The sequence below is a fragment of the Hippopotamus amphibius genome, chromosome 14, assembly GCF_030028045.1.
Source record: "Hippopotamus amphibius kiboko isolate mHipAmp2 chromosome 14, mHipAmp2.hap2, whole genome shotgun sequence".
In the NCBI taxonomy this organism is placed as follows: Eukaryota; Metazoa; Chordata; class Mammalia; order Artiodactyla; family Hippopotamidae; genus Hippopotamus; species Hippopotamus amphibius.
Genome location: NC_080199.1, coordinates 65032793 through 65046091, shown reverse-complemented (window position 1 = coordinate 65046091; position 13299 = coordinate 65032793). Strand labels below are relative to the sequence as shown.

General features: G+C 43.9%; 1 protein-coding gene across 1 annotated transcript in view; it reads right to left on the bottom strand.

Moving 5' to 3' along the window:
* Window positions 1-13299, bottom strand: part of LOC130835623 (phosphatidylinositol 3,4,5-trisphosphate 3-phosphatase TPTE2-like) — a 48222-nt gene that overhangs the window by 18074 nt on the left and 16849 nt on the right. The window contains exons 10-12 of the mRNA XM_057707235.1: window positions 9930-9991; window positions 8133-8213; window positions 4763-4868 (exon numbers count right to left, since the gene is read on the bottom strand). Of these exons, the coding sequence (XP_057563218.1) occupies window positions 4763-4868; window positions 8133-8213; window positions 9930-9991 (249 nt within the window). The remainder of the gene's footprint in view (window positions 1-4762; window positions 4869-8132; window positions 8214-9929; window positions 9992-13299) is intronic.

Here is a 13299-nt window from a genome sequence, read left to right as displayed (position 1 = left end):
TGTTCTCACACCCACATTATTAATTTGTCATTAGGAATCACGGTTTCTTGGCTTCGGTTCCCTCTGTCCCATCCAGTTGCAGACTTCTTTCTACTGACATCAACAGAAGTCAGTGAAATGTAGAGCTAAACTAAGTTAAATACGTCTCACGTGACAAGAAAAGGGCACTGCTTTAAGAGCTTAAATTCCCACACATTAAACAATTTTTAAATAATTTAAGTATATGTGCATGATTTAAAAATAAAAGGTAAAAAAGATGAAGGGAAGAGTCTCCATTTCACCCATCCCCCACCTACTTAGTTCTCTGGCCCCAAACAGATAACCCCTATTACTAGTTTCTAGTTTTTTATGCACGTATAATCAAATGAATATATATTCTACCAGAGGTTTTTATATATGTACATACAAACATAAACATATATTCTTTTGTTTTACAGAAATTGTTGCATACCACAGCCATGTCCTGTACTTGCATTTGTTTTTTAACATGTCAAAGATTTAACTTATTCATTATTAAGAAATCAATAAAATGCTACAGCTGGTTCAAAGTACTGCACGCTTAGGGGCAGATAAAGAATGAGGAAATGAATTTACAAGTAGATACAAAACCGGTCAGTAATCAGTTGCATTCCAGTAGACACAACTAATTTGCACCTATACGTACAAAAATATTTGCCTTACTATTGATTTTCTACAACTTAAGGGTTGTAAAATAGGTTAAAGACCATGAGAGGTGAAGGTCACCCTGGAGGGGCCTAGAGAAGAAACTGCCCACTTCAGAGTCTGTCACACTTTTTCCTGACAGTCTCTCTGTTGTGATCATAACAGTCTCAAAGGACAATTATTCTTTAGGGTTTTCCCAGTTTTCTTTTTTCCTTGTTCTTTCATGTGAAACATACTCCCCCTTGTCTTCTCATTTTGTTTAACGTTATGAAATTAGGGGAATCGGTTACCTATCCCGGTCTCGAAAGTGGGTCCCTGTGCAGGACTATGCAGTCTGCGTGCGCCCAGCGGCTTTGGTGGGAGCGCCGGACCTGACGTGAGCACGGGCCCCATCTTCCCCTGGGGAGCGCTGGCAGCCCCCACCTTGGTGGAAGGTGGGGCTGGAGACGGAGGGGCCAGAGCCAGGGCCAGGTGCAGCCCTGTGTGCGGAGAAGAGACGGCAGTCTCCGCCTCGGTTTGGGATGCAGCAGGGACTCAGGGCTTGGGGCTGCACGGCTGTGCTGGTTTCACATTTTTCCACCGCGGGCTCTTGGTTAGAGGCTGGGTTGGGGCCAGAGGGCCTGGTGTCTCACTACTGAGCTGGTTTCTTTTCAGTGTTGGTCTCTGCCCTGGAGCAGCTTCCCTCCTCCTATATGTGGGCAGGGACGAAGCACTGGCCAAGGCTGCCTTCTCCCTACTCAGAGATTTCAGGCTGCTGCCTCTGCCTGGATGGGGTCGAAGCAAGTGCTTGCTCTTTAAGAGAGGAATCTCGGTGTTTTACAGCCTCCCGTAGGCCTCACTGGCTTTCAAACCGGCTAAGGGGACTCTTCCTCAGGACTAGGGAGCCCAACGTGTGGCTCAAACCCCTCGCTCCCCAGGGAGGATCCCCAAGCCCTCGGCAGCCCCCTCCACTTCCGGGTCCCCTGCCAAGGGTGCAGGTCTCGACCAGATCGCCTCTCCTCCTTTGCTACCAGACTCCACGCGGATTTTTCTTTACAGCCTTGGCTGTAGAATGGCCTGCCAGCCTCCAGGTAGCACCACAAGTAGCTATATCTTTGATGTGTCCTTGGAGAGAGGTAAGCTCAGCGTCCTCCTACCCCGCCACCTTGATCTCCCTCAAAGGAGATAATTTTTATTCCAAAAGAAAGCTGGTGTCATTGGGTTTGGGCTGCTTATTTATGTGCGTGCAGCAAGTATTTCAGCGTGCCAGGCAGGCCTTCTTCAGTTGGCTCTGCCAGCTGAGGCCCACACCGTAAAAGCAGCTATGAAGGGTACAGCTTTCTGTCCGGAAGCCTTCATAAGGGATCTCAAATTAGACTTTTAAAACCCTCTATTTTACGTTAGCCTCAGACAAGGAAACCAAACCCACAGAAGTCTCCACCTGTTGTCACCTGCAGGACGTATAAATTCAGCTTCGTTCCTTTGTTCTCCAGATCTGCACTTTACAGTTTTAACTAAACACTATCTCCCCAGAAATTAAGTAAAATTCAGAATATTAAGAGAGCAGTCACAGTCTTAGGATATATCAAGCTGGGACAATATATGAACTGCTAGAACTTATAAAAATCATTTTTAAGCTTAGAAGTTCGAGAAGCTACTCCTATTCGCATTGTGCCTGTTAGAGAAATGCACCAACACTCCATCAGGCTAAGTGCCTATTTGCCTGTTTGGAATCATTGAATACTCACAGAGGTCTGTATAGATACTGTTACAGGCGTACCTTGGAGATATTGTGGGTTGGGTTCCAGACCACTGCAGTAAAGCGAATATCGCGGTAAAGCGAGCCACACTCATTTTTTTGGTTTCCCAGTGCATATAAAAAGTTACGTTTACACTATACTGTGGTCTATTTAGTGTGCAATAGCATTATGTCTAAAAAAAAAAGGATGTACATTCCTTCATTAAAAAATACTTGACAGCCAAACTGCTAAAAAAAATGCTAACCATCATCTGACAACTCATTGTCACCAACTTTTAATTTTTAAAAACATGAAACCTCTATGAAGCGCAATAAAGCAAAGAGCAATACCATAAAAGGAGGTATGGCTGGATTCCCACCGTTAACCAGGAGGACCCTGAGGAAGAGGATACATTCAGGTACGAAACAGGCTCTCACGCCGCCCACTTGGTTTGACAGCTGAGTTTAAATTTCCTAGAGGAAGAAACCGCTCCAACAGCCGCCTGGGTTGCCTCTCACACTGCAGAGCGAAGCGGGCTCTTGCTGCAGGAAGGGCTGGGGAGCGAGGCCCGGCTGCCCCCTCCCACCCCCACCAGCGGCTGGACAAGCCTGCCTCTACCCCGGGGAGGCCTGAAGGCAGCGGGTGTCCTGAGCGAGGCTCCACCCCAGCCCTGTCCCTCAAACGTCTCACACGCGCACAGGAAACAGTCAGAACGGACCTCGTAGAGAACACCGCAGCCCACAAAGCCTTCTCACAAACAGTTGCTCCTTTATACCCACAGGCAGCCTCCTGCTGGAACAGGCTGTGTTTCCAGGGTCTGCCTGCACAACGCTTGTTTGGGGAATCTAGGCCAAAATTTCCCACAGAAAATTTGGGTTGACGTTTGTTTCCAGAAGCCACAAACCCATGCAGTCTGCAATTCCTCACCACGGCCACGAGGTGGTGGTGTTGTGGGTGGGTGGGGAGGGAGGGAGAAATATGTAAATAATTTGAAAAAAGCACTTCATATTTTCACCAACAATTTTTTTTAACTATGCAATTTTTACGTATATTTTGAAGGGTTCTCTTATTTCTGAATAATTGGGCGAAGCGTTAAAAAAATTATGTCTAGGATATTATTTGGTGTGACTCCTCAGAGGGCTAAAAGCACAAGGCTGTCTGGGTGGAGACCAGGGCCCTGGCCCCACACCCGGACCCGGGAGAGGTCCGACGAGCCGGCTGTTGCTTTAGGGAATCAGAGGCATTGCCTCCTGCCGCGCCTCTGGCCAAGAGCAAGGCCCCATCCCCTCCCCAAGGAGGGGGTCCCTGTTTCCCACCTCCCTGAGGGTGAGCTGTGCAGGGAAACCAGGAAGGTGATAGAGAAATAAAGACATGAGGCTGGAGGGCCATCCCTCTCCCCTCCTTTCTTTTCTTTCAAGTCCCAGAGATGGATGAGCTGACCAATTTTCCTGCCTCCCAGGGCGATGGAGGGTCCCTGTCTTTCTCCTTACATTCCTGAAGCAGGCATATGCAGCTCTTTGGAAGTTGATAAAGATTTTTACTCCCGGTAAGAACTGGTACCAGCGAAGAGGCTGAGAGACACCCCCCAGAGCCCAGGTTTCTCCCAACCCTTTTCTGTGTTCCTGTAGGTTCAGGTAGGGAAGACCTAAGCTCTGTTCCCCTAGGAAGCTGTCCAACCACTGTGGTCAGCTCCTCATCTGTGTGCCTTCCTCTCCTCTGCTTACCGCCCAGGGGCTCCGGAAGGGCAGAGACACACAAGCAGGGGGCCTGGCCCAAAGCAGTTCTCAGCAGTTATTTGTAAAAAGAATTTGTGGCAGCTAGATTCATTTGCTGTTCGTGTATTTAAGACATCCTGATAGAGTTGATGGGGGAGAGTGGGCTATGGGGGAGGAGGGCGGGGAAAGGGAGAGACCAGGGGATGAGCAAAAAAAAAAAAAGGTCTCTGAGAAGAGTAGGAGAGAAAAATGATACAGGGATACGTCTGCCAAGACAAACTCCGAACCAGAGATGGGCGTGAGACAGAAGAGGTTTCCAGGCCTCACAGGCCCTTCCTCCCTTTAATCTCAGAGGTTCTACTCTGAAAAGGACACCCTGGGCTGAGGCCAGAGCAGCCATGAGAACAGGAGAGAGGGAAGGGGGGATGGAGCCCCCCTAAATTGGTGATGGGAAAGGAAAGGAGAGGACATCTAAGCGGTGGCCATGTGGCCGCCGCAGCGCTGGGCTGGCGGGCAATTCCAGGGGGACGGGTTCATACCTGAGGCTGCACAAGAAGACAGGCATGCGCTGGGACTGTCTGTGTGTATAACTCCGAGGAAACCCTCCCGAATAGCAAGAACACTGGCCCTCCTGCCCAAGTCTCCAATCATACAGAAAGCACTTACCATGAATTGAATAAATAACGATTTTTTTAATCGTGAGTTTTTTCTTTGGAGGAAGAGTCAAGTTGTAGGTATTTTTCACCGTCGCAAAATATCCAACAAATCTGTTCTGCAAAACAACAGGAGTCTCAGTTTAAGTGGGGGTGAAAAGTCTAAGCATTCCTGATTTTTTAAAGGAAAGCAACTGATGAAGGAGACATGGATGGGGGCCATCCCATAATTAGGCATGGTTGCCGCAAGGCTGTACGTTGCCTCACGACTGAGTATCGACCTTAGAAAAAAGTACTGAACTAACAATACTGAGAGGAGCAAGAAAGGAGCCAGGTGTTGCTTAGAGGCTGCTGGGACTGAGAGAGCAACCAAGCAGAACCAACAGAACAGCGACGACGGCATCACAGCAAGATGCTGTTAACGGCCAATGCGGGAGAGGTCGGTCTGGGGTAGAAGCTTCGCTGTGGTTGAAGGTTTGCGCTTTGGGGGAGGGGGACGTAGCTTCCCCAGCATGAGAGAAGGGACAACGTAAAGCTCAGGTGGAGACCTCCACAAGCCAGCAGCTCATATTCTTCTCTAGTGCCGGCTGGACAGTGTTCCTCCACTTCCCATTTCCCCAATTCCATTTTGGCAAGGAAGCCCTGGGGATTCTCTCAGCCTGTTCCATCTCCTACGGCAAGCTACTCACAGGGGCTCTCCTTGAACCTTTCTTCTGTAAGTTAAGAGTTCTGGTACAGAATCAACTGGACTGAAAAGTTCACAGCCTCTTCCCCACTCGTCGGGAAGTGTTACTAAAGTTAACCACCATCCTCTGGGTTGGGAAGGGCCAGTCAAGCTCTTAACTCAGGGGCGGACGAAATGTATGTAGTGTGTGGGATGGCCCACAGGGCAGGGCCAGGAGGGGATGGTCTCTGAGAACTCCGGCAGCACACACAGGGAACTGTGTCCTGGGGCGTCGCCAGCACAGCCCGACAGCCGAGGCCGGGTCCCTGCATCGCTCACCCAGTGAATCAGAAGAGACTCAGCGGCAGCCTAGGGTGTGCCAGTCCTGGACTGAAGGTAGAGACGCTGCATGTGACTGCAGGGAAACGGGGAGGGAAGATGTGCTTGACGAGGCTACATCTAAGGTCCCCTAGGCTCCTGCCACCAGGTTCTTGACCTTCCCCTAAAGGCCTGTAACCCACCACGGCCCTGCAGCTGCTCTTGCTCTCACCCTTCCTTCTCCTACAGCCCGAAACAACAGGGGCTTGTAGCAGAGGTTAACAAAACCAACGTATATTTAATAATCACTCACTGCAGACAAAGGAGATACTATGTGAGGCGTTTTGGGCTGCCAGGGTGGAAAGACGGGCAAGACGTGGGCCTGCAAAAGGGGTAGAGGAGACACCACTTCGAATAGCTGGAGAATCACGTAAAGTAACTTAGGCCCTAAAAGGAACACCAAGGGCTATAAGAACTGAAAAAGCAGGAGACTACTTCAGGCTGGGAGGGCAAAGAGACTGGAGAAGGGGCCCACGTGAGCACATGGGTGTGACGTATAAACAGGCTGGGAAACAGTAAACAGTCCAAATGTGTTAGAGTGTGTGAACCCACGCAGTGGAAGAACCACATCGTGGAAGATCTGGAGCGCCAGGTTACAACATATTTGTTGCTATTGGCAGTCAGAAGCTATTATGGATTTTGAGTGTAAAATGGCATGATTCGACCTGGGATTCAGTTTTTTTTTTTTTTTTCTTTTTTCTTTTTCCTTGTATTGCTTGAGTTTGGTTGAAAAGTATGAGTGGATAAGGCTGAGTTCTTTGACCCCAAATGAAATGTCTAGAGCCAGCAGTTACAGGGCTCTGCTAACTAGGCCAAGGTATCAGCTCCCACCACTTCAAAGAAAACTCTCCTTCACGGCCACATCTGCATTTACTTAAGAATTCCCAACCAGCCCTCACTCGGGTTTGGAGGGCTGTATAGAAAAGGCAACCCAGATGAGAAGCTGTGCACAGGATGGGGAATAACAGGCCTTAGAGTCTGACAGATCTGGATTTGAGTTCTTGGTTCAAAAAGTTAATTTCCTTGAACCTCAATTTCTCAGTCTGTAAAATGGGAATCATAATGGGGCCCACTCACTGAGTTACTAAGGATATTAAATGAGATAATGAATGCAAAATCCTTAGCAGGATTCAAAAAGTCTAGAACATTGTAAACTCTATAGGATAAATGTCCTGGTTTCTGCAATAAACAATTTACAAGGGAAAAAAAAACAGAGAGGTGGGGAACCTATAACCTAGAAGAGATTTAAAGAGACACAGCAACCAAGTGAAATGTGTGCCCTTGTTTGGATCCTGATTGAAACAGAGCTTTAAAAAGATTTTAAGATAATTATGGAAATTTAAACATGGACTAGACATTCAATATTATTAACAGATAATATTTTTAGATGTATCAGTGGTTTTAAGGGATTTTTTTAGAGTCTTTATGTTAGATGTCATACTAAATGCTTGGGGGATAAGATGATCTGATATATGGGACTTCCTTCAAAATAATCCAAGTTTAGTATAAAACTGGAGTGTGTGTGTGGGTGGAGGGGAGGGAAGTGGGGAGGGAATGAATGAAGCATGTTGGCCACATGACAAAATGATTGCTAAAGCAGTGTGATGACTATAAAGGGATTTACTGTATGACCGTCTCCACTTGGTATGTTTGAAAAAGCCCATGATAAAATGTTTTAAAAGGAAAAAAATAAGGTAATAACATATATTTCACATGGGTTGTCTGAGTATTAAATGAGACAATATATGTAAAAGTACAATAGTGTCTCCTATATAACAGGTTTTTGAAAAATGTTACTTTTCCCTTTGCTTTCTCTTTTGAAATACAGCCCCCATCACCATCTCTGTCTGTCTCTTTCTGTCACTGTCTCTCTCTCGTACATGTGCACACACGTACACACACATGCACAGACAAACACAGACACACACACAATGTTCTGCAAGGGTTGAACTGCCCTAGTACGGGTTTGTGAAAGACTCAGTTCCTCTTTACAGGGAAATAAAAGGCTAGTGACTCCAGATAATCTTCAGGGGTCTGGAACCTTAGGAATTAGACCTTCCCACTTTGGGAAGGGAATCAACTCCTGAACTCTGTAAACAATACCCAATTCAAATTGAAAGCAGGGTGTGCTGGGGAGAACTCAGCGATTCCAAAGCTAAGCAACACCTGAGGCAGGGCTCATGGCCTCTGAAGGGGATCAAGTCCTGTCATGGGGCCCCCAAAGAGAAGATCACCCAAGGAATCACCCAAGGGAAAGAGTCTAAAATGAAACCAGGTTAACAGGTGCCAATCTTAACCTAATTATCCAGAGTGACCCCTTTTAAAGAAAAAAAACACTTACCTGAGAAGGCGTTTCTATTCCCTGAAATTTACTGCTGGTGGATTTATCTGTTCGTCGTTCTCCAAAATAATAAAGGCTGGCCTACAAAAACAAGGGCACAGTCCAAGCAGGGGTCATCTGCACTTGCCTTTCCTGTGTAAGGCATTCTCAAGTTTCTAAGGGCACCTGATTTCCTTAAGTCAGCGGTCTTTGGGCAGAGGCTACCCAAAATAACAGAATTAACAAAGCCACATCCAGGTCTATTCTCATCCAAAGATTCATAAAGGCAGGGAATTTCAGAGCTGGAGGACGTTAGAGATAATCTGGTCCTTCTTCCTATCTTTCTGTTTCACAAATGGAGACGATTAGGACCAAAAGGAAACCAAGCGACCTGCTACGGAGATGCACGCAGCTGGGCAGAGACAGCACAGGCCTGAGCACCAGCCTCTGGCTCTCTCTGGCGCTCCAGACCAACGGCTTTCAAACTCTTTATTTATTTGTTTGTTCATTTTGGCTGCGCCGCACGGCTTGTGGGATCTTAGTTCCCTGACCAGGGACTGAACCCCGGGCCCTTGGCAGTGAAAGCGTGGAGTCCTAACCACTGGACCGCCAGGGAATTCCCTCAAACTTTTTATTTTTAAAGCTACCATCCACATTCATAAATATGGGAGATACACATATACATGCACGTGCGCACACACACACACACACTCTCTCACACACACACAGAACTGAAATGAAAGTTTCACAAAACAATACTTACTTACCTTTGATATTTCCTATTCTAATCGATTCCGTTCTATTTTAAAAATTGCGAGTCACAACCCAGTAAGTTGATTTCACAACTCACTGATAAACTGTGATCCATAGTGTGAAAAACACTGTCCTAGAGCATCCATTGTCCTAAACTGTGTGTCTCAAATTTGAAACAAAGAAGAGCGTGGAATCAGAGTGCTGGGCCCAGAGTATAGCCCCCGGCTTCTCTTATCTGGGCTGCAGGCTGAGAGAAGAGCAGAGCTGCTGGGAGCGTGCCCTCTAAGAGGTGACATCTCAGCAAGATCACAGCAGAAAAAGAGTGGGAACCCTGCTTTAAGACATAGCAACAGCCCATCCTGTCTTCTCAGAAATTTCCAGAGGGCGCAAGCTGCACAGATATTGACTGTGCAAAGACAGTAACATCCAGCAGAGATTTCCTTCTGAGTTGGAAATTGTTGCCTTTTACCTACCTAGCCTTCCAAGGATGTTCAAGGTCCTTTAGAAAATTTCCCTAACTGGTCGTCTTATTATTCTCATGAGGAAGGAGGAAGGCCTGGAGTTGGTGGGATGACATCAGAGAAGGGCTGGGTCTGGGGGAGGCAAGTCAAGTTTCTGGATTGCTGAGGTTTTTTGTACTTTCATAACTTGACCTTACTCACTTCATGCCTCTATTGGGTCCTGTCTTTATGTAAAGTATTGATATTGTATCCACAATGGATATTTTTGGCATTAACTTAGATTTTTTAAAATATTGCACTAGAATATTATTATTTATCTTAATTATTGAGATTTTTGGCATTCCCTTAAATTTTGTGTCCAAGGTGAGTTTCTCACCGACTTCACCCTCATCCTGGCCCAGACGAAGAGGCACTGAGGTCAGTCACTAACCAGTGCCAGTCAAACAAGAAAGTATCCAAACCAGGTTTTTAATAACCACCTCTCCAATTACAATTCCATTAAGTACCGTGACGGGAGGAATCATCTTAACGTCACATCAGCGAGGTTTCAGAGCTAGCAAATTCAATCAGCCTACGACAGCACTGGTAGGAGCATCTTTCATACCTCCGCGGTTGTAAATATTCCACTGGCAAGAAGGTAGGCACAGATCATAGTTCCAGTTCTTCCTAGAAAAGGAGTTAGTTCATGAACCATTGTTCACGGGAACACCTGGTATAAAACTACTCTCAGAAGTATTTAAAGAGTTCATTTTGGATTGATTTTCTTCCACTCTGAAAGTGTTGGTTCAAGACATTCCAAGTGAGAGACAGCCAAAGCCGTGACCCTGCTTGCTCTGAGGTTCTACCTGGAGTTTTGTGCTAATCGTATGTATGAATGTGCACGTGTGTGTTGTTCTTGAATCGTGACCCCTGAGGACCACAGTAACAGGCAGAGAGGCAAGGAGCTCTGCTCTAGGACTCTAAAGCTAAAGAGACACTCACCAAGTAAGAGCTATTATACACCCTGTTTTTTTTCCTACTAATGTAAATAAAAGAAACTATAAAAGATAAAACATAGACAGAACTCAAAACACCACCCTGCATTTGCAATACCTACTATTCCTTCCATTTTAGTTAGCTTTATGTGTGTTACAAAATATGCATTAAAGTGGAAAGAACAGTATAATAAGCCCCGATATATACCTGTTCCCCAGATTCCATAATTATCATATTAATTGTTACACCTGTTTCTTTCTTTTCTTCTCTCATCCTCTCTCCCTCCCTTTCTCTACACACGCCCCACCCCTCAGCATTTTAAAGCAACCCTTGATTTCATGTCATTTTACCCTCAAAGTCTCATGTTTTTTGTCCATTTATATGGAAATTTGTATATTCTGCCGCGCAAAATGTGAGTTGAAAAGTACTTTGCTTCTGCTATTTCTACAATGATCTGTAGCTTTTGTCTTCACCAGTAATATGCTGAACTTATTTTATGTAATTCCAAACTTATCCTTTTACCTTGAGATGCACTCTATTTTCTATTCTACCCTTTTAAAACAATGAACCACTAAATTTATTTTGCAACCCATAGTTTGAAAAACACTATTCTAAGCCAAGTACTTCCAAAGAGGACTTTGTACTACCCTGTGCTCTGATAAACAAAAGCTTCTTGCTAAAGGAGGCTACTGACCGTTAACAATCTAGCTCTCTAGTATGGATGGCTGACATTTCACTGCTGGAGGACATCTCTGAATCTCTACAGCCCTTATAGATTCCCATTTGAAAAAGTCCTTTTGCAGATTCATGTCCCGGGGACTGTGAATAAGCACAACCACAGAGTAGACGCCCCCTCATCCAGTCAAGTCAGGTATGCAACGAATCATTAAAATGATTTACACTTGTCTCAGTATTTAACTTAAAACATAAATATATATTCATTCACTAAACTTTTGCTGTTGGACAAAGGTTTTAATTTTTTAAGTATGATGAAAGGAATCTACCAAAATACGTACCGGGTACATCATATTAATGGTGAAATGATGATAACCTTCCTTTTAAAGACAGGAACTAAACAAAATGTCCACTATTCACTGCTTCTGTTTAACACTGTACTACATGACTTAGCCAGTATTGTAAGATAAGAAAAAGAAACAAAATGTACAAGGATGAAAACAGAAGAAACAAACTCTCGTTATTTGGGGACTAGAAAAATCCAAGTACATCTATAGGCTAACTCCTAAAATGAATGAGAGAGTTCAGGAAGATACAAGGTCAATGCTAAAAAAAATTTGATAGCTAAATAAAGGATGTAGGTTGAAATCTTTAGAGTAATTACTAAGGAATATAAAAAAGAGTATATGACTTCTAAGCAAATGGTAAGGGTGGGAGGAAGGAATTACATCGCAAAAAATTCAAGCAAACCAAAATAAAATGTCAGTAAGGATATAGAAGATTTGAATAAAACAACTGACACACAACCTAACAGGCACACAGAGAACACTGTTCAGAACAGCGCATAATATACTTTCAAGTGCACAGAAGACATTTGATAAAACTGACCAAATTCTGGGCCATAAAGCAAGTCTCAAAAAGTTTCAAAGAATTAAAAAAATACATATGTTCTCTGACCACAAGGCAATACAACCAGAAATCAATAACCAGAAGATAATTACAAAATCTTCATGTTTGAAAGTAAGAAAGTATATTTCTATATAGCTCATGAGTCTAAGAAACAAGCACAATGGAAATTAGAAAATATTTTGAATTAAATAATAATGAATACATATAAAAACTTGTGTGATGAAGCTAAATCTATTCTTAGAGGGAAATTTACAGTCTTGAATGCCAAATAGAAAAGAGAAAGGCTGAAAATCTATGAGTTAAGCATCCATCTCAAGAAGTTAGGGACTTCCCTGGTGTCGCAGTGGTTAAGAATCTGCCTGCCAATCCAGGGGACGTGGGTTCAATCCCTGCTCCGGGAAGATCCCACATGCCATGGAGCAACAAAGTCCATACACCACAACTGTTGAGCCCGTGTGCCGCAACTACTTAAGCCCGCATTCCTAGAGCCTGGGCTCCACAGCAAGAGAAGCCACCACACTGAGAAGCCAGCACACCATAATGAAGAGTAGCCCCCATTCACCCCAACTAGAGAAAGCCTGTGTGTAGCAACAAAGACCCAACGCAGCAAATAAATTTATTTATTTTAAAAAAAAGTTAGAAAAAGAACAACAAATTAAACCAAAGAAAGTAGAAGAAAGGAAACACTAAAGATAATAGTAATTGATGAAATAAAAAACAAACAGGGAAGATCAGTAAGGCCAAAACACTTGGTACTTTAAAAGGTCTAATAAAATTAATAAATCCCTAGTAAGACTAATCAAAAGATGAAAGAGAGAAGGCACCAAGAAAGCAATGTAGGGAATGAAAAAGGGACCACCACTGTAGACATTAGAATTAGATGATATTTTAGACAATTTGATGCCAAGACATTTGAAAATTTAGATAAACTGAACAAATGCTTGGAAAAATACCCAAAATGAGAAGAAATAAAATTATAAATAATCCCATAGCTAATAAAGAAATTGAACCATACTTCAAAAACTTCCCCACAGAGAAACTAAGGCCAATTCCCCCACTGAGGCCAACGTGGTTTTACTAATGAATTCTACCTTACATTTAAGGAAAATGTAAAAAAAAAAGTCAAATTGGAAAAAAAATGTTAACTTATACAAACTCACCCAGAGACTTAAAAAAAAATAGTAAGTACCACTGAATATTGCTTTATGAAGCCAAAATTTGAAAACCACAGTCACTCTTACTGATGACATGGATACAAAAATCCTTAAGAAAATATTAGCAAACAGAATCCAGCAATTTATTAAAAAATAATACAGCACAACAAAATTGTGTTTATTCCAGGAATTCAAGGTTAGTTTACTACTTGACAATCGATCAATGTGATCAACCAGATTAATAGAATAAATGTTAAAAAA